We start from the raw sequence: 22,413 nt of genomic DNA on the forward strand, positions 1-22,413 counted from the left end.
CTCATCAGACTGTTAGAGAGTCACAAAAGATTCATCAGAAAATTGAGGAATTCACAAAAAGAAACAGATCAAATAGACAGTGTACAGTGTTTGGCTGAATAAGGGATAACTACAATCAGTGACCGGGGTGAAAAGTATGACGAGGACCAGGCTCAGCATCACCACTGCTGGTCCGATCAGACAGACAGTGACTGAGACAGAGCAGCATGTGTGCAGCACAGAAAATGCTGTCGTCTTCCAGCCACACCCACCCACACAAGTGGGTGACAGCCTTCCCTGTCACAGCGGCCATCTGCGTGGATGCCAAATCAGCACACGCACAAAACCACACATGTACTTACACGGGGAACAAATCCAGACACTTTTATTTACACTTTAGAAAGCAAACAAGTTGCCCAAACAGAATGGTTAGGAAACAAACACAGACTCATTTGTGCTGTTAGAAAGGTGTAGGTCATGCATTCACCAGTATAAATAATTTTTGGGGGGAACAGCAGCTAACTTTTCCCATTCAAAAAGTTGATAATTTCAGGTACATAAAAGTCACTTAAGTTTTTCTATGCTTGTATTTTATCTGGTACATTGTCCTAGTAATAAGCTGACTCATGCACTCAAAGCATTTCAGGTAAAAGAAATTCAAATCTTTACTAGTAGCAAATGGGAAACGTGAGCACTCCCTCAGTCAGCATCCATGTAACAGTCCTAAATTTCTCTCGTTTTTTTCCTGAAAGGGAGAGAGTGGGGACATAGGCCTATCTGTACAATTCAAAGCAGAAACATGTAATTGAAAAACAAACACAAAAGTGGGCCTGCCACGCTTTTATTTCGGTTTCCTCAGCTGTTAAAAGTGATGTGAAGTGTGGCTGCATTTCCACCTGCTTTCTTCCCAGCTGCCTCTGTGCCCTCACCCACGAATCTCTGCCTCTGGGGAGTGGCTCATCATTGTCACTTGTCATGCAGCCTGCACTTGCACATCCTGGGCTTCATGTGAAGTTTCAGAATCTCCAGTGACACTACACAGGCTTGCTCTAAGTCTCCTGTTAGTGCAGTCTGGCAAATATCCCAAATTAACTTTGACTCTACGTTACAAGTGTTGAATAGAAGATAGCGCTAAGTGCAGCTGTGGCCTTCTGGGCTGCCCAGAGGCTCTGGAGAGCTCAGGACAGAAAACCTAATGACCCCAAAATGAAGTGACTGCAGACACCTGCCTCTTTATCACCGCAGAAGAGTTGCCCGAGAGACAGAAACACCTGAGAAAGTGGCTGGATTCTGGGCTGTGGGTTGCAGTGAATACCTTCAAAGGCCATCAGCCCCTGCACCCTACTTTCCCCCCACCCCCCCCCCATAGAAAGCATCAGTGTTCTCCCCACCCCACCAGCATGGAGGACAGCAAGCACTGACACAGAAACCAGACCTCTCTGATGACCTTCCCCCTCCCCTGCTCCAGTGCCCTCTGTCCCTCTAGGCTTTCTACCTGCTCATTTGAAGTGCACTTTGGTTTTGGTGGCTAGAAAAGAGGTCATTATAGAGCTGACTAGATGGCCAAGTCATTGGGTCTGGCCCGACTGCCACTGGACTCACTGGCCCCGCTTGACTGTCTGGGGTCTGTGGGGGGCAAATGGGGCAGGTGCATCTCCACAGCAGTGGTCACTGCCTGCTGCCCCTCATCGGGAATCACTTCCAGTCTGCTCTCTCCCAAGCTGCTGCCGTCCCCATTCTCCAGCTGGACAGACTCCTTGCTGCCTACTCTGTCCTCCTGTGGGAGTGGCTGGGGGCTGCCTGGAGGGGTAAAGGAGGAAGATGTGGACATGGGCAGGGGGGACCTTCCTAACAGATGTCTTCTGCTTGGTCTCCTGGTTGGCCCAGTTCTGCTCTGTCATTAGCAGGTGATGGTTACTGTTGTACAATTTGTCAGGGAGGCTCTTCCCCCGTGTCAGGGGTGGGGCTGTCACATTGAGGTCAGTTGCTGGTGGGGGGAGCCAGGACAGGCTGTGGCCACTTCCTGTCCCAGGGAAAAGGCAGAGTGAGTATAGTAAGGAGGGCACCCCACAGTACCAGTGGCTGTGGCCTAGCAGGAGGGCAGCGGGATCACATCTCCAACTGTTGAGTCAGGAGTGTCAGGGCCATAATGGTTTTTCACGTTCTGTTTAAGCTTCTTCCAGCCCAGGTGGTATATCTCCAGCATGTTGAGTAAGAGGGACAGGCAGGCCACAACCAGCATGAAGATGATGAAGATGGTCTTCTCTGTGGGCCTGGAGATGAAGCAGTCCACCGTGTTGGGGCAGGGCCACCTGTCACAGCGGTAGAGTGGCTTCAGCTGAAAGCCATACAGAAAGTACTGTCCAGCAATGAAGCCCACTTCAAATAGCATCTTAAAGATGATGTTGAAGACGTAGGTCCAAAGCAGGGCCCCAGCGATGCGGACATTTCCCTGGTCATCCTGCACTGGGTGCCTGTTCCTCTGGACTTGGTCGTTGTCTCCCTTCACTTGCTCTTCCTCGTGCCCTCTCTTCTTCTGTTCCATGCGCACAATGTGCAGCACGTGCCCCAGGTAGATGAGGGTGGGCGTGGACACAAAGATGATCTGCAGCACCCAGAAGCGGGTGTGGGAGATGGGGAAGGCCTGGTCATAGCAGACGTTCTCACAGCCTGGCTGCTTGGTGTTGCAGGTGAAGCCTGACTGCTCATCTCCCCACACTGACTCCACCCCAGCTCCCAGCAACAGGATCCGGAAAATGAACAGGACTGACAGCCAGACCTTCCCAATCACTGTGGAGCGCTCCTGTGCAGCATCTAATAGTCTCCCCAGAAGACTCCAGTCACCCATTGCTCCACACTGTCAGCCTGTAAGAAAATACCCTTGTTAATATGCAGGCAGGACAGGTGAGCTGTAGTCCAACAGCTCTAAGGGGCAGGTGATGTTGTGCATAGGGGTTAGATATCGTGTCATTGGGTGCTGTCCTCCCACTTTCCAATGTGGGCTGTGCTGCAGAGCTTTCACACACATGTGTACATGAAAATGTGTGTGCATGTGAATGTGTGTGAGTATACTTGAGTACATGTGTGTACTGGGTACAACTGTGTGCATGTGTCTACATGTGTGTACTTTCTCTACATGTTTGTGTGTATTCTGCCACATAGGTTAAACCAAGGTCTACAGCACTGATATCATGCTGAGCTATGTTAACCTGCAAAAGCTTGGATTAAATGAAACAAACACAGATTGCTTAACTCAGTTCAGAGATGAGAAAACAAGATAGAAAGACAAGTGACTTGCCTCAGGGACAAGGACCTCTCACAGCCTCCTCACTCCTCCCTGGGCTCTTCCAGGCTTGGTCTCTACAGGAACTCTGTGGCTTCCCGTGCTGTGCGCCATTCCTAATCTTGCCCATCTTCCTCATGTGAGGTTAGAGCAGCTTTTTCCCACGTTGCACCATGCCTATTCCACCTTCATAACTACTGCCTTGTTAATCGGCTACTTCCTTCACTTCTGAATTTTCCTTTTGACTTTTTCTCTTTGCAAATGTTGCATAAATGGTTCACTCAGTTCACATGTGTCCTCACCACCCATGGCTGTATCAGCAAGGTGCAGGTTGTGGGCATATACAGTGAACTAGACTCAGATGGAGGGAAGTGAGACCCCTGGGCCCTCTTTGTGAAGGTGACAGTGCTCCTCGAATACACGGGACCAAGACTACACGGAGTCCTCCATGTCGTCTCTGCTCAAACAGGCCAGATGCTCCAGCTGGAAGGAAGGAAAGCACTGCTCTTCTCACAGGCAGTCTGTGCAGTAAGGAAAGTGGGCTAAGCTGTGAGTGCACATATCATTCTCCAGGGGGATAAACAAAACTCTATCATGTTGAACCTTAAAATACTTAACAATATGACTTTTTAGTAATTGGTTTAAATGCAAATAAACAAACCAACCTTACTCCCTCTGATCTAAAAAAAAATAGGCTATGTTAACCCTCTTTTAGAATAAACTTCCAACTCTTTGTTTTGCTCATTGGAGCTCTGCAGAGAAATCTTAGCCTTCATGTATCTAACTAACCAGCCCCCTTGCCCCATATTGTCACTGCCATCTGCTCTGCTGTCCGTGATCTTAGACGGTAACAAGTTTTCACTGAGAAACTTAATTATTGAACATGAAACCACCCACTCTCCTGTGAAAGTGTCAGATGTCAGGGAACTGTTCTAGGTTACACCCTGTGTCTTCTCCAAGCTATAGGTTCTGACTGCTTCACAGACCCCACAGCCATCCCTCTGGGCTTGTGGGGACGCTGTCAACCCAGACTGTCATAAGGCCCCTAACTCGGCCCTTGGCCCTAGCCTTGCCCTCCACTCTGCTGGATGTATGCCTCTTGGGCACAGGACCAATGGCATGGCGAGTGTACATGACCCATGAGAACCTGGGGCAGACCGAACTTCCTGTGGGACCTGAAGCTCTACCCCTATGCTGTTGCAGGTGGTGTGCTTTCCATTTTAAATATGGACTTGCCCTGGCTGATGTGGCTCAGTGGTTCAGGCCAGCCTGTGAATGAAAGGGTGTCTGGTTGGATTCTCAGTCTAGAGCACATCCCTGGGTTGCAGACCAGGCCCCCAGGCACATATGTGTGAGGTGAAAGCACACATTGACATTTCTCGTCCTTTCTTTCTCTCTCCCTTCTGCTCTCTAAAAACTAAGTAAATACAATAAAAAAAATTAAAACATCATGAACTCTATCTTGAGATGTATTGGTGGAGATGGGAATATTCAGAAGAATGGAGAGCTCTACAATGGCAGAGTGATTTCGCTGAAGAAGGATATTAGTATTAAAAGATGTAGCCAAGGAAGAGCAGGATTTGAGCTGGGCTTAGGAGATGTGGCTTTGAGTACAGGGGAAGCTGAAGGAAGTACACTTCAAGAGCAGAACAATGTTCTTATGGCAATGGGAATATGTGTGATCATTGAAATAGGGCATTGGGTCAGAAAGCAGTGAATTTAATGGCTGTTTGAGCACATGGAGCTAGGCTGTGGCCATGTTTGCACACAGTAGGCATTCAGTAAGCCTGGTGGTGCACATGAACCAAAGCACTAGAAAGCCACTAACCCACCTAGGGTAGAGAGATGCTGAAGTGTTGTTCAAGAAAGAAGTCCACAGAGACTCAGGGAGGATGTGTGGCAACCTCAGAGTGAGTGTTGAAGGCTGAGCTGGATGACAGGAGGGCGAATGAAAAAGAGAAAAAACAGAGAGGAGAGACTCTGAACACAAAAATTAAAGCAGCATTGTAGTGCCTGACCAGAGCCAGGGGTGAGAGAGTAGAAATGAAAGACAAGTCTTACATGCCTGAGCCTTGTGAGTGGGCAAGTTATGGGGGATGCTGCAGGTGTGGGGGAGGATTTAAAGAGAAGAACACTGGGGAGGGGCGCTAACTTGAGAATGGAAGAGGAGATGAAGACTTTAGTTTGGTGACTGTGTGGATTAAAAGCAGTGGCGGGAGATTTGAGTGCAAGTGTTCAGCAGGAAGCTGGAGATGAGGGGTTGGAAGCAGCTGGGAAGAGGGTCCACAGGGTGGCTCCTCCTCTCCCAGGTGAGGACCAAAGTGCAAAGAACAGTTTAGAGACACACATCACAAAAATGCAGCACAAAGGAAGAAAAGGATACAGAATCAACTCATTGCCCCTGGGGCCTGTAAAGGTGGCAATGTGTGGTGGGTGCTTTGTGAAGGGCACCTGATCTGACAAGGTGGGTGAGGGCTGGAGACTGAGCAGAGCTGGAGACCAGAGACCCTCCCTGCAGACGGTGGAGGGAAGGGACCACCCTCAGGGTGCTCTGACAAGTTCTCCCAGGAGTCCACCATGTTTGTGTTCTATGCTTGGAATTTGTGCCTCGAAACTTGCTTTGTCCTTCACATTTTATTTTCATTATTGCTTCCCCCCTTAGTCTTCTGGCAAAGTTCTTTCAGGAAATTTTAGACATAGGAGGAAAATGGTCAGGTAGCTCCTGAGTGCTTGTAAAGATGAGACACCTCAGGGCCAGAAGATGTAAGGAAACCTGGAGGGTCTGGGAGGGAGAGAAGTCACCCAGGACCCAGAGAGCCTGCCTCCCCTTCAGGCCTCAGAAGGCATATTTATTCCCTTGAGAGCAAGACTGAGAACTGGGGTGGCCTGGAGTTGAGGAGGCCTGTGGGGACTTTGCAGAGGGGACTAATGGTGTCAACATTCTTCTGAGCCTTCCAGAAGGAAGGGAATGAAAAAGAGGCCCTGTGATCTCACAATAAGGAAGACACGATGGTCTTCAAATGACCAGTCAGTGACAAGAGAAGGACAAAACCAAAGTCTGGGCAAAAGGTTAAAGAGGCAAATTCAATATGCTACTACATTTTTGGGGGGTCCTTGTTCATACTGAAGATTGATCTCAACTGAACTTCTTTACACTATTATTGGATTGTTATGGAAGTTAGACTATCTAGAATGTTCTAATAACATTTTGATACATTACAAGTGCTCTGTGTTACTAATGTATTTATATGGGATTCTGAATAAAATCCTAAAAAATATTTATTTTCTGTTTGGTGCATGTTCCAGTAATGGTAACACCCAAAAGTCTAATTATTATTTTAATTTCTTACATATGTGAGGCTTATAAAATGGCTGTGATAATATAGAGAATTAATTTTAAGGGCCCAATATATCCTGTAGAAGTTATTTTAGTAAAAAAATGAACATCACTTAAATGTTAGTAACATTCAAGGGTACTGAGTCAAAAATCTCTCCAGTTGGCAATCCATGAAATTTTGTTACATGCTGTTATGGCAGCTTAGAGCCACTTAACCTTTGCTGGTTGACCTACACAGCACTGTCCACTGGTGCTAATGGCACAGCCTCTGTGAGTTACCTCACAGGAACACGTGCATCCCTCTCCATGGATGCTCATCTCAACATGAACTAAACTGCTGCACCCATAAAATATGGGCCAAAGGAGCTGATGTGTACTTTCAACACACCAAGCTTTGGGATTAACCCCTCTTTTCCTCTTAACCTTTTAATGTCTGTTTTGTAATGTTTCTCACAGCACATGGATGGATGGCCAGGGCAGTGACTCACATGTCATGTCACCATCACTCAGAGTTCTTGGGTCTAGGAGACTAATGCATAATCCACATCTCAGTTGTTTGCATAGAACCATTTTTAATGGCATATTTTGGTGGTATCTTGATAAAACAAAACACGGGAACTACGCTTATCTCTGGAGCCCAGGTGACAAGTATTCAGGGCTGGGAGCTCTGCATCCTAGGTCGAATTCTTTCCACACAGCACAGACAGCAAAGCAAGTCCCTGCATGTCCCTATTGCGTACTGTCAGGTCAGCCCCTGAAAGAAGGGATGGCTGTGGAGTCAGGTAAGCGTTTTTCCACTCTTGTACTTAAATGCACAGTAACGAGCACATAGATCAAGAATCACTCCTGGCACTCACAGCTAAAGGGAATCTTTAGAAAAAGAAGTTTTGAAACGTCCCTTAAAGGGAAGGAGGAGGCAGCATCATTCCTAACAAAACCAAGAAGCTGTGCAGAGGGCCTGGTGCTGCTGGACCAGCCTGGGGTGTCCCTCCCTCCATCCTTGGGCTCTGTGTCCTCCGGAGCCTCCAGGGTTTACAGTCCTTGGAGCCCGCAGACAAGAAGTTCTAGAGCTCATCTTGCTCCCCACCCATGGGGGAGGGTACCAGCCAAAAGCATTTCTCCCAGCTCCCCTGGCCACCCAGTAGGAAGGAAACGTTCACTCAGCTGAGAACCAGGCTCTGCAGGGACCTCCTGTATCACAGGAACCTCTATTACCCCAAAGTAACCGCAGGAAGGTCCTGAACCCCACTCTCCAGCCCTGCTGCACCCTTAACTTCCAAAGAGTCCAGGCACAGTTTCCAGAGTCTGCTTTGTATTCAGCCATCCTTGTTCTGGGTCCAGCCCACACCCTGCGCTTACCTGCTGTGCTGCTTGGTGCTTCTCACAACTGGGCTCCTACCGCTCTGGACTGAGACTTTCTCTGCTCTGCCTGGGCCTGGAGTAGCCAGGAAGTGCAAGATAACACAGGCCACACCCCCAGCCCACCCAGCCCCGCCTTCCACATCCTCACACCCTCCTTGTGTACCTGTACCTGAATCCCCACTCTCACTTGCAACCAAATACACACCTGCATCTGCATCCCCACCTGCACCTGCACCTGCTTTACCACCCTTCCTTTTTGGAACAAGCCCCAGGCATCTCTGGGCACATGGGCAGGGCAAAGTCCTGGCCCTAGCCCCTGATGCTGGTAGGAAGGTCATCGGCCCCAGGTCTTGGTGGCTGCTGTCCCCTGACAGTGGTGGTGAGACCTGAGGTTACTAACTAGGGGGTGCAGCAGGAGTGGTCAACCCTCAGGGGGGCCCTGGGGACACAGTCCGGGTAATATAAATAGCACAGCCTATTTAAAGCTCCCGTCAGCCTAGCTCCCCTCAACCACACTCACCTGGACCATGGTCAGAGAGGCATTTGTGCTTTTCAGAACTTGTTCCCATGTGTTTGAGACCTCATCCCGCTGAGGGGACAGGGAGGGTCCCCGAGGTCATTCAATTCCCATGGATCCTGGTGACCATGCAGGGGCCTAACCTGCTGGCCTTCCAATGGAGGTTTAGCATCTATCTTCTTTCCTCCTCAGTGTTGACATCCCACCACTTGACAGAGAAGCTGCGACACAGGCCAAGAGCAAGGAAGGAGCCGCTGTGACTGTGCCAGCTCGGCTGGTGCTCGGCTCAGGCTGGTCTGCATTGTGTTGCCCCCCAGGATCCAGCACGGGCCTGGCCTGTAGGCGTCTTTCAAAGATGTTAGGGGACTTACTTCATTGGCCATTCTGAAAGCTGGAAATGAGCTCTGAGCTTCCTTTATCAGTGGTGCAGTTATTGCAGGAATGGAGCAAAACTGGAGTCTCTGGTTTTTTGGAATCCCCATGGAGCAGCTTCCATGGGCTGCTGCCTTCATCAGGGCTGAGATCTGTCCTGATTAGCAGTCTGTCTGCCTTGGAAAGTTTACCTGCCCACATGTCTCAAGGAGAAAGAAAACCACGAGTCCACAGGAACGCCTGGAATCTCTTCCCCTCGTGGAATTCAGAGGTGTTCGTGTGTAGTAGGTGCTAATTTGGTAGACTGTGTTTTTTTTCACTTGAGAAATATTACTCGAGAAAGCCTTCCAATATTCTTTGCTCTCTCAGAGAAGCATAAGAGTAGTTTTTATTTATTTTTTTGAACACAAAAGAACTAAAGTACATAATGCTTATAGTCTCCTTACAACTATCATTGGTATTGCCATTATTTTAAATTTTCATTAAAATATAATGCTAAAATGATTTGCTTTAAAAAAGTAAATACAGAGGCATATAAACTCAACAGTGGGAGTCCCACTCCTCACATCTGAAGTGTTAGCATGAACATCCCGTTGTGTATCCTTCCAGTCTTTTCTGTGCCATCACAGGTACTTACACACACACACACACACACACACACACACACACGTGCACACTCACACAGAACCACGATGGTTTGCATCCTCACATGTTTTTCTGTGGTGTTTCCCATTTAGTAATATGCCCTGGAGATCTTTCTGGTCAGTATGGATAGCTCTGACTTGCTCTTTTTAACAGACGTACATGTAACCATCTCCTCGTTAGTGAGCAGTTGCATCGTCTCCCATTTTCACAGAGTTATCACCCTGCCTGTCTCTCCATTAAGCCAGACCTTTTCCCTTTGTCCTGCACGTCCCGTGACATTCTCCAACCTAATTCAGGGCTTTACGTTTCCCTGTTGGATTTCATTGGGTTCATTTCTCTGGCCCACCCAGATCTTTCTGTGCCCCGTATTCAGTCTATTAGCAATTCCTTCCAACTTTATGTCGCCTGTCAGTTGAAATAGCCTGCATCCCATAAAGTCACTGAAGCCAATAAAAATGCTGACGATGGAATGTCAACAAGGATTGCCTTGGAGCACCCATGCATTTGCCAACATGGCATGAGTTGGAGTTTTGAGGTTAAATGTACTTAACTGCAACTAGTTCACAAGTTTTCATCAGAAGCCCAGAGTCCAGACTAGAGCCCACAATGGGGAAGTTGCTGGCTGCTGCCACCTGCTGTCATGAAGGGTCACTGCAGGGCACTGCCTCCTTCCAGGCCCCTGGAGCTCCCTCAGGATAGCAGGGCCCAGACAGCACCAACCTCCTTAGGACCTCCTGCACCAGCACAGACACACACCCCCCCCCCCCCTGTAAATCCTCACTGTTTCCATTGCTCTTGAGTTTGTATTTCTAATTTGTAGCCATCTAGCCATTATTGACTTATTGGGTAACCATGAAAATGAAAAACAAAAACACACATAAACCTACACTACTTCCTCTTTAACTGAATAATGAAGAAATGGTCCATATACACAATGTAACATTACTTGGCCATAAAAGGAAAGAAATACTACCATTTGTCACAACATGGATTGACTTAGAGAGTATTGTGCTAAGTGAAATAAGTCAAGACAAATACCATATTATTTTAATTATATATGGAACCTAAGACATAAAATAAACAGAGCAGAAAAAATTCATAGATGCAGAGAATATTTTGATGGTTGTCAGATGGGAGGGGCCTGGGGGACTGGCTGAAATAGGAAAGGGGACTGAGAAGTACAAATTGGCAGTTACAAAACAGTCACAGGAATGTAAAGTGCAGCACAGGAAATTTTGTCAATCATGTTGTAAGAACTATGTACATGCCAGGTGGGTACTGGACTTATTGGTGGGATCACTTTTATAAAGTTTTATAAATGTCTAATCACTATGTTGTACATGTAAAACTAATAGAATGTTGCATGTCAATTGTAATTGAAAAATTTTTTTTTAGTTTTAGAAGGAGTATCCCTATTAATACATGTAGTGGAACAGAGGGTAACATAAAATCAGCAGCTGGCAAATTCCATGGGAGTAATCATTGCAGACAAGATGTACTCGCCGATGCTAAAACCTGGGTGAAAATGGTAGGACAATAGGACTTGCATAATCTCAAAGATTTCCCCAAAATTCTTTAACTTCAAAATGGGAACTTAGCAGATGCTCTCTTCACCAAGTGACCCAAGTCCATGTCCTAGATGTTTCCGGTGGAAGTCATGCACCTGCTCTGCCATGTACTCAGAGGGACCCAGCATTATCTCTGCAGCCAGCAAGTGTGAAACATCAAATAGCCTACTAACTAAAAAACAGGCAGTCAGGTAATCATTGGGGTTATCCAGGTTCATGTCCATCCCTGCCTGTTTTACCTTGTGGATAATGGACATTACTAGATGTCTTTATATGGTACGGGTTATTGTCCCACATGAAGTCCCAGAGCTGTTGTTAAAGGGTGATTTGGGATAAGTTGGGTTACTGTGTATCGCTGTTCCTGTTATTCACTGTGCATCTCTGGAGTGGCCATACTCATTGTGTTACTGGACGGGTCTGGGCCCAGAGCAGGCATGCCTTGGGCGAGCCTGCAGTGTGTGGGTTCTTAACTTCGTGCAGGAAAGATTTCTCAACACGAGGCCAGGCGATTTTGAGAATATGTTTATTAAAGCTGGCGGGAGTGAAACCAAAAAAAGAGCTTCAGGAAGAAGAATCAACAGGAGAGCCTCGGCCGGGCTGCTGTGGCTCATTGAGGATCAGAAGTCACAGCGACAGACATGAGCCAAGGCAGGGCTGCTGTTAGCTCAGTGGGAACTCAAAGAAAACTGAGGGAACTTGGAGATGGGTTCAGGGTCAGTCCAGAACAAACTGCTTCTGCCCACTGCTCCCCTGGTTGCAAGTCTCATGTGGTCCCTTAGAATTTAGAAGAGAGCAGAGATACAAGGCGTGAGAGTGCTCTAGTGAGAGCGCACTCTAGGTCCTTTGATGCTCTTTCTCTTTCTTTGACTCACAGGAATCCTAGGGGAGGTCTCAGGAAAGGATTTTAACAGAATGTTCATTAGCTATTCAGGTGTGTCCTTTAGTATGTTGACTCATCAAATTGTGCATAGAGAGGGGTCAGGGTTGTTTTCTGTTTAGCTCCTTTTTTAAAGAACATCATCAAGAACATCACTGAAGAGGGACTGAGAATTTGGCCATTCAGCCCAACAGTCCAGAATGGCAAAATATTTTAAGGCTCTGAGTCTCCCATTTACCAAGTCCCTTTCACTCTGTCACTTATCTAACAGACACATTTTCTGTATCTGCATCACATCGTGCTAAGCTGGCAGCAGTCTCCTTGCCATCTTATGGTTGACTGGCCTCCCAGTGCCCACGAGCTGCCACCTGCCCAGAGTGTACTTGCTCAGGGTCATAGCTGATGGAGGGACAGAGCCCATTCACACAGACCCCATTGGCTTTTGCCTTCTCCTCTGTTCCTCTATTCCCTCTTGTTCCCTAGAGAAACAGGGAATAACTAACAGTCCTTGAAGCCAAACTGCATTTCTGAAACTACTGCATTCCTCAAAGAGTGAAGAAGAAATCAAGAACTGGGCCTCAAAAATATTACGTAGAAGCAAATTTTGGTCCTGTCTGATTGTGAAGCAGCCCAACCAAACCATACCTTCAGTTAATGACATATGCTGAGAAAAGGATATTTCCCGATATTAAAAAAAAATTACAAATATCTATCTCCTTAAGACTACTTAGACAGCTCAGGAGACCTGGTCAGGGAAGGAATATCTAGTATATTTCTGGTTCCCTGAATAGAATTGTAATCCAGTGGCCAGAAATAACTCTGGGTGCACATAATTTTATGAGAATACAACAAACATAATCCCAGATTCACAAAACATTAAAAATTAAATAGTAATTATTAGCTTTACAAAACATTTTGGCATTTCATGCTGCTGAGGTTTGTTGTGCTGGATGTGGCCGACAATAAATGGCTCACAGACTACAGAGATTTCCATGGTAAAAGTTCCAAGACTCGTATGCAGCTATGTCAGACTGTAGAGCAAGACGGACCCTTGGAAACTAAGGGCTATGAGGGTTCCGTGATCACTGAAGATCATGTGCCAAATCAGAGTTGATGTTTTAAGTTGATGTTGTTGGAAACTTCTCCCACATCAGGCTAATGAAAATTACAGCTCCTGGAGTTCCAGTGAAGTTGAGGGTCAGGAAAGACACCATAACAGCTTTACTAGTCTTATCCACTTGACCCCCATGCAATGTTGGAAAACGACCAGACAGGAAAACTTTCCTCAAGCCTCAGGGGCTAGGGCAATGGGGTGAAGCAGCACCACCTGGGGGCTTATGAAAAACGCTGAGCCCAGGGTCCCATCCTTCAGCTTATTCACTAGGTCTGGGGTGGATAGAGGCTTCAAAATTTTTAACAAACTTGGTAGATAATTGTGAAGCACACCAATACTTGAGAACCTCTAATAAAGTGAAACAATTCGAGCTTTCAAACTAAATAGACATGAGTTCACATCTGGAGTCCACCATTCGGTGACCTTGAGCAGGCTGCTGCTCTCTAAACCTTGGTTTTTCTTTTTTATATATATTTTATTGATTATGCTATTACAGTTGTCCCATTTCCCCCCTTCACTCCCCTCCACCCTGTACACCCTCTATATGTATACCCATATCCCCCCCCTTAGTCGTGTCCATGTGTCATACTTGTAAGTTATTTAGCTTCTACATTTCCCATACTATTCTTACCCTCTCCCTATCTATTTTCAACCTACATTCTATGCTACTTATTCTCTGTACCTTTTCCCCCTCTCTTCTCCTCCCACTCCCCTGTTGCTAACCCTCCATGTGATCTCCATTTCTGTGGTTCTGTTCCTGTTCTAGTTGTTTGCTTAGTTTCTTTTGGTTTTGCTTTAGGTGTGGTTGTTAATAATTGTGAGTTTGCTGTCCTTTTACTATACATGTTTTTTTTTAATTTTCTTTTCTTAGATAAGTCCCTTTAACATTTCATAAAATAAGGGCTTGGTGTTAATGAACTCCCTTAACTTGCATTTTATCTGCCCTTATCTGAAAAGCACTTTATCTGCCCTTCCATTCTAAATGAAAGCTTTGCTGGATAGAGCAATCTGGGATGTAGGTCCTTGTCTTTCATGACTTGGAATATTTCTTTCCAGCCCCTTCTTGCCTGTAAGGTCTCTTTTGAGAAATCAGCTGACAGTCTGGTGGGAACTCCTTTGTAGGTTACTGTCCCCTTATCTCTTGCTGCTTCTAGGATTCTCTCCTTCATTTTTACCTTGGCTAATGTAATGATGATGTGCCTTGGTGTGTTTCTTCTTGGGTCCAACCTCTTTGGGGCTCTCTGAGCTTCCTGGATTTCTTAGAAGACTATTTCCTTTGCCAGAATGGGGAAGTTCTCCTTTATTATTTGTTCAAATATGTGCTCAATCTGTTGCTTTTCCTCTTCCCCTTCTGGTACCCCTATAATTCGGATGTTGTAACATTTAAAGATATCCTGGAGGTTCCGAAACTTCTCGGGGGTTTTTTTTTGAATTCTTATTTCTCCATTCTTTCCTGTTTGGTTGTTTCTTGCTTCCTTCTTGTCCACTCTATTGTTTTGAGTTCCAGTTTCCTTCCCTTCATTATTGGCTCTCCGTGCATCTTCCTTCATCTCTTTTATGGTAACCTGCATTTTTTTGTCTAATTTGTCCCAAAATCAACCAATTCTGTGAGCTTCCTGATCACCAGTGTTTTGAACTGTGCATCTGATAGATTGGCTATTTCTTGGTCGCTCAAAAGGATGAGTCCTGGGGGACTGATCTGTTCTTCTGTTAGAGACATGTCTCTCTCCTTCCCCCGCCCCCGACCCCCCCCCCCAGTCTGGTCGCTCTTGTTACAGTGAGGGGCGGAGCCTTAGGTGTTCACCGGGTCTGGGCACCCCAGCCGCTGGATTGTGACATTGTATGTGGGGGCAGGGGGGAACAATGGCGGTAGTTCCAATCTCCTGGGATCTCAGTCCCTTCTCTGGGATCCTGGGTTGCGTGCTCTGCCCTCGTCCACAATGCCGCCTCACTGGGTCCACCAGCTTGCATACTCAGGGTGCACTGCTGCAATCTTGCGCGTCCCGAAAAGCTTATGCGCTCCCATTGCTTTAAAATGCATTCAGTTCTCCCCGATCTCCTTGAGCTGCGACCCACGCCCGCTCCTCCTCAACACCCCTCCTACCATCTGGATGAACGGGTCTACTTCAACTTCTTGGCTGTCCAACTTCCATTCAGATAAATTCTCTATCAGTTCTAGGTGTTATTCTAGCTCTAAATTGTTGTTGTTCTAATCTTGGTTGTGTGTGGAGGTACGGTGCATCCACCTATGCCTCCATCTTGCCAGAAGTCCCTGAACCTTGGTTTTTCCTACATTCTGGAGCTGTTAAGTGTTTATCTCAGGGCTTGTGACCTAGTGGATGACTCATAAATGTTACTTCTTGTATTAGTCCGCTGGGGCTGCCATAGCAAAATAGGACAGACTGGGGGCACTTAGACAGTAGATATTAATTCTCTCACAGTTCTAATGGCTGGAAGTCCAAGATCAAGGTGTTGGCATGTTGGGTTTTCCTGAGAGCTCTCTCCTTGGCTTGCATGTGTCTGTCCTCTTGCTGTGACCTCACAAGGCCTCTTCTCTGTGGGAATGTCCTGGTGTCTTTTCCTCTTCTTATAAGGACATCAGCCCTATCAAATTAGGACTCTTGTGGGGTCCTAATCCCCTTATGACCTCACTTAACCTTAATTAGCTCTTTAAAGGCCCTATCTCCAAATTCAGTCACATTGGGAGGTTAGAGGTTCAACATAGGAATTTGGGGGACACAGTTCAGTTCCTGACACTTCCCCTTCCATGTGTGTCCCTTCCCTTTCCTTCACCATCAGCAGTTTATGTACAAACCATCTTTAACTCCACAGAAAAATTTTACAGCACTTCTTTGATGAAAGCACTGGTTGACGGTGGAGGTGACAATGCGGAGTGGGTACTGTGTGAAAGGCCCTGGCTCCCTGAGAACCCAGTTCCCAGAGCCCTGGTCCAAGAATATAACAGAGACTCTCTGCTGAGCTGAAGGATATCATTACTCTTACTAGTTCAAGTTCATTTAAAAAAATGGCCCTGGCTGAGTGGCTTAGTTGGTTAGAGCATTGTGCCACACACCAAAAGGCTATGGGTTTGATCCCTAGTCAGGGCATATATGGGAAGCAATTGATTGATGTTTCTCTTTTGCATCCATGTTTCTCTCTGTCCCTATCTCTGCCTGTCTCTCTCTCTTTCTCCCTCTCTCTCTAAAATCAATAAGCATGACTCGACTCATTGGATTGAGCACCAGCCTGCAAATCAAAAGGTTACTGGTTTGATTCCTGATCAGGGCATATGCCTGGGTTGCAATCCAGGTTCCCAGTTGGGGGTCTGCGAGAGGCAACACATTGATGTTTCTCTGACACATTGATGTTTCTCTCCCTCTCTTTTTTCCCTCCTTACCCTCTCTCTAAAAATAAATAAAAATAAAAATTTGTTAAATCAACAAGTATATCATTGGGTGAGGATTAAAAAAAAAAAACCTAGATGAAAAGGCACAGAATCCCCTTGTTTCTAAATTATGAGTCCCCACATTTCCACATTCCAAAGAGCTTTTTCCCCCTTAGGATATATCACAGCAGAGAAAAAGAAAAGCATTTTCAAATTTCATACATGGAAACCTTCACAATATGTTATTTCCTGACAGAGTAATTTCTTAGCACTTACTTTCAGTCCATAATATTCAGTTTCTGACCTATAAAGCTCTGTTCTGAGCCAGTTGCCTTACCTTCCTCATTGCCCCAGAGGCTCCTTCATGGTTGCTCACAAAGCTCCAGCAGCCAGAAGCCTCCCAGTAGAATCTGTGATGTGAATTTTGTCTGCTCTGACTGTACATGGCAGCACCTTTGCCCTCAGAATCCATCCCTGGTGGAACCAGCAGTTCCCAAAATGAGTTAGTGCATGAGTTACTCAAGGTGAAGCTGCAGGTCTTCAGCCGTAGCATTGTTCTGTTATTCTTATCAGAATAAATTAAAGTTTCTGGCCTAGACCATGAATTTTACCTCTTTTTCAACTACATTCCTTGGCTATCTGTGTTTTTCTCTTTAGAGTAAAGGAGATTTCTCACTCTTGTTTGTCCCACGGTTGGAGAAGAAGGTTCTTAATAAGTATTTAATTAGTGAATGATGATAGTATAGCATTAGTTAGGATCAGGCTCATTGGTAAGAAATAGAAAACCCAAATATGATTGGCTTAAAAAGAGTTTATTCCTTATGTAAAAGTCCTTAGGCCTTTAGGCATTTTATTCAGAATTGGTGAAAAGTCTATGTTCTATAAAATCTTCAGGGACAAAGATTCCTTCCATATATTATGCTACCATCCCTGAGGAAGGTTCCTCGTCTTCATAATCCCATTGTCTGACATTTAGGGTCATGGGATGGAAGAAGGGACAGAGAAGAAACAATAGGGGCAATGGTCCAGGAGTCATTAGGGAAGTTTTCTGGAATCTGACCCCCACACAAACACTTCTATTTCTATCATTAGGCAGAATTTAGCCACACAACCAGACTTCCTACAAGGTCAGTTGAGACCTGTTGTCTTAATGTGGGTAGCAATGTGCACAGGTAAAATTTTATTACTATGGAGGAAGGAGAAAATGATACTTGGGAATCAGCAATTGCAGAGCAGACCTGAAAAGGCATAGCATATTTGTGGGAACAACAAGAAGACTGATGGAGCTAGATCATAGCATGAAGGAGGTAGCATGGCAGATCAGCTACAGACAAGCAGGAGAGGATAAACTGTGAGGAGTCTTAATAATGCCAAGACTTTGGCCATTGTCTAGTATAGTATTTTATTGATCAGGGTCCTGAGAGGAAACAGATGAAACTTTTGTGGGGGATGAAGTAAAATTAATGAAGACTATTTAAAAGGTGAGTAGGGAGGTGGAAGATGGCGGCCAAGTAGGTGGAAGCTGAGTTCACTTGTTCTTGCTCCCAACTCAGATTTTCAGCTGATTTTCCAACAAGTAACCTGAATGACCAATGGAATCTTAGCTGATATGAAGTTTTGAAGCCAAGGAGTACAGAAGTAGCTATGTACTTTCTGGTAAGGAGATTTTATAAGTTGAAGGGGAAATATCCTGTGTGTGGCATCTGCAGCAGCAGATAGACCAGGAAGAAATTGCAGGGTTATAGCTCCCTCCCTTACTGGGGCAAGGGTCCCTAGTCCCACACAGGGACCCTCCTAATAGGGAGTGACTTGGGAGCATATACAGAGTCTGGGATGTCCAGGCTACACACACACACACAGCAAGCAGCACATCCATAGCTGCAGAACCAACTGGAAGAGTGCCAGAGAGGGACTATATTTCCTAAAATGATCAGGGGCTGTATCTGGGTTGCTCAGAGACATGAGCAGGTTGCAGCCAGCATTGACCAAGAGAAACTTTTTGCTTTTTGTGGAGGTGGTATGTGTGGAGAACCAGACAGTGACTCAGCACTGCAGTTCTGTGCCACAGATAGACAATTTAAAAGGAGAGCTGAAGTGTGGCAGGGCAGGTTCCCCATGCATAGCTGCTCCGCCAGCAAAGAGACCAGATTGAAAGTACAGTTTGTTCCCCCAGAATCCATCTGGTGGGGAGTTCAAAAAGCAGCACAATGAAGAGATTGCTGGGTCCCTACTCAGCAATGCTAGCAAGCCAGGAGCTACACAGAACAGAGAGTTTGGGACTGTGTCTCCAGTGAGGGTAGTGGGCTGGTAGAGAAATGGACAAGAGTTGAGTACCTGAGATTCTTTGCAGCCAGGCAGACCCCCTACTCCCACAGAGTAAAAGCCTCTAGAAAGGGAAGAGAATGCCCAGCATATCATCCTACAGGACTAAAAGCATCCCATCCAACTGGGAAGCCCTGCAAAACAGTCAGATCAGGCTCAAAGAGCCCCCTGCTGGGTGCATTGTCCCCAGGGGAAAGAAAGGGAGACACCAAGGGGGGCCTTTCTGAACTTTTCTCAGCCACAAGTCATGCTGGTTCCTTGGGCCCTATTTAACTAAAGCCAGCTGGGCTGAGAGTGCAGAGATTGGCACAGCAAGGGGAATTCAGGGCTTCACACAGCCTCAGCTCTTACACAGAGCTGTCTTCAGTGCCAAGCAGGAAAGAGCTGGCCCTGCTACACAGATTGGCCCCTCACATGAGATAGACAGCTAATTTATCAAAAACTATACATTATTGGAACTAACCTTCGTCAGATGAAGATGTGCAGTGTAGAGGCAGGAGAACACACCCACAATCTTCCCTGAGAACTGAACAGTGCCTCCCAGGGGAGATCCACTCTCTTGATCGCACCAGGAGCCCCCTCTAAAGGCAGGTGGATTTGGTACCTGCCATGCTGCTGGATGTTAGATGATCCACCCCTGGGCCTTATGCTGATAAAACGCTAACAGGACAGAGTAGCGAGGATCATCCTGGACTCAGCCAAGCCTGAAGGAGATAGCAACAGACTGGACCACTTGTAGCTTGAACAGGCTGCCTAGACCTAGACAGGGACACCATCTGACATTATGAGAGGTGGATCCAGAAGACAACAGGGAAATACCAAATCTGCTGAGATGAATTCACCTTGTTCTTTTTCATTATTTGTGTTATTTTTTCTCTCAAACAGCTTTCTAACATTTTTTTCTTAAATTTTATTCCTGTTATTTCACTTTTCATTTATCATTTTATTTTTATTTCAAATCTCATATTTTACTCTTCCTTTGCCTAACTACATTTTGCCTTCTTTCTTACCTTTCTTATTTTTGTTTTAAAACATTTCTTATTCTTGTTTATTTTCTCACTTTCTTAGCCTTGCTGCTATTCCTTATGCTTACTATTTCTCCTCCCTCTGTCCTCTCAAAATCATTTTTCTTTCCTTTAGTAATTTCACATTCTTTCCCTTTCTTATAGTATTCTCATACTATAGTATTCTCATTCTCTTTCCACATTTATTAATCTTTGCTTGTTTGTTGTTGATACTGCTGTTGTTGTTAATGGGTATTTTTTACTTGTGTGGATTTTTTTTTCTGGGTTGTTCTGTCTTGTTCTGCCAGCACCTGTCCAATAGCATGCAAGATGTGGTGGGGGCTGTGACTTTCAGTAAGCCAGTCAGAAGGAAGAGCCCACCAACAAATGAGCCAACAACAATCAAATTTCAGTTACAATAAGAGATCACATATAAACTACATAAAAGGCATCCCTGGAACATCCAGCTCAGGAGATCAAAGACTGCACCACTGAGTCCCACAGGACTCCTACCACAAAAGGCCATGCCACAAAGACAGGGAGCCAAGCAGACCGATCTAATATGCAGAAACAACAGAAAGAGTCACCTAGAATGGGGAGACAATGAAACAACCCCCAATCAAAAGGAAAGGAGGAATACCCAGAAAAAAAGTTAATGAATTTGAGGCAAGCAATCTCTTAGATATAGAGTTCAAAATAATGATTATAATGATGATAAGGACCTCAGTAAGAACTACAAGGAACCTTTATGGGAACTACAAGGAACTTAATAGGAACTACATCAGCATGAAAAAGAACATAGAAACTATGAATAAGAACCAGGTAGAAATGAAGAATACAATATTTGAAATGAAGAATACTCTAGAAGGAGTTAAAAAGCAGGCTTGATGAAGCTGAGCACCAAATCAGCAAGTTGGAAGACAAGTAGAAAGAAACACCCAGTCAGAGCAACAGTATGAAAGAAAGACTCAAAAAGGATAAGGATAGTTTAAAGAAGCTTCAGGATAACATGAAACATAACAACATTCTCATCATAGGAATACCAAAGGAGAAGAAAGGGATCAAGGGATAGAAAACCTTTTGAAGAAATAATGACAGAAAACTTCCTTAAGTTAGTGAGGAAAAAAAGCCACACAAGTTAAGGAAAGACAGAGGGTCCCAATAAAGATGAACCCAAAGATGCCCACTCCAAAACACATTACAATTAAAATGGCAAATTTAAAGACAAAGAGAGACTCTTTGGCAGCAAGAGAGAAACAGTTAGTAATTCACAAATGAGTTCTGATAAGGCTATCAGCTGATTTCTCAACAGAAATACTACAAGTGAGAAGGGAATGGCATGAAATATTCCAAGCAATAAAAAGCAAAGACCTGTGACTAAGACTACTCTATCCATCAAGACTCTGATTTTAAAATGGAAGGCAAACTAAAGAGATTTCCCCACCGAAAAAGGCTAAAAGAGTACATCTCCACCAAACCAGCAATGTAAGAGATGCTAACAAGACTGTTTTAAGAAGAAGAAATAGAGAGAAGAGAGAGGAACATGGGTACAAAGGGAAAAAATAGCAAGAATCAACAAGATTATTGTGGCATCGAACAATAATTTAGATCAAATGGACTTAATAGATATTTACAGAACATTTCACCCCAAAGGAACAAAATATAGATTCTTTTCAAATACATATGCGTTATTTTCAAAGATAGACCACATGGTAAGACACAAAACAAGCCTCAACGTGTTCAAGAAAATTGAAATTATATCAAGCATCTTCTCAATTCATAATGGCTTGAAAATAGAAACCAACTTCAAGGAAAAAGTTTAAAAACATTCAAGTGCCTAGAGACTGAATAACATGTTACTAAATAATGAACGGATTAACAATGAGATCAAGGAAGAAATTAAAAAGTACCCAGGAACAAATGAAAATGAACACACAATAACGCAAAACCTATGGCACACAATGAAGCAATCCTAAGAGGAAAGTTAGTAGTATTATAGGCCTACCTAAAGAACAGAGAAAAACCTCAAATCTCTGCATCTACAAGACCTTAAATCTCTGCATCTATAAGATATAACCCTACATCTACAAGAACTACAGGAGCAACAACAAACAGAGCCCAGAACAAGGAGAAGGAAGGAAATTATCAAGATCAGAGTAGAATTTTATGACAAAGAGACTAAAAAAGAAATCCAAAAGAACAATGAATCCAGTAGCTAGTTCTTTGAAGAGAACAAAATTGACAAACTTTTAGCCAGACTCATCAATAAAAAAGAGAGAAGACCCAAATAAATAAAATCAGAAACAAAAGAAATACAATAGAAATACAAAATAGAAATACATTTATACCATAGAAATACATTTCTATGGTAGAAATACCATAGAAATACAAAAGATTGTAAGAAATTAATCTGAACAACTATATGCCAAGAAATTGGACAACCTGGGTAAAATGAGTAAATTTCTAGAAACATCAATCTTTCAAAATTGAATCAAGAAGCAGCAGAAAGCCTGAACAGAACAATAACAACTAGCAAGAATGAAATGGTAATAAAAAAAAACTCCCAGCACACTAAAGTTCTGGACTGCATGGTTTCACAGGTGAATTTTACCAAACATTCAAAAAGAAAAACAAACAAACAAACAAAC

General features: G+C 44.8%; 1 protein-coding gene across 1 annotated transcript; it reads right to left on the reverse strand.

Annotated features, from left to right (window-relative positions):
* Positions 1 to 1,433: 1,433 nt before the first annotated feature.
* LOC123822733 (gap junction alpha-3 protein-like) lies at positions 1,434 to 2,827 on the reverse strand. Its single transcript, XM_045844841.1, is given in 3 exon segments — positions 1,434 to 1,810; positions 1,812 to 1,978; positions 1,981 to 2,827. Coding segments are annotated over 3 exon segments (1,290 nt in total). The 3' UTR covers positions 1,434 to 1,534.
* Positions 2,828 to 22,413: the final 19,586 nt, after the last annotated feature.

This window comes from Phyllostomus hastatus, unplaced genomic scaffold, assembly GCF_019186645.2.
Source record: "Phyllostomus hastatus isolate PE091 unplaced genomic scaffold, TTU_PhHast_1.1 phas_contig_41, whole genome shotgun sequence".
Lineage (NCBI taxonomy): Eukaryota > Metazoa > Chordata > Mammalia > Chiroptera > Phyllostomidae > Phyllostomus > Phyllostomus hastatus.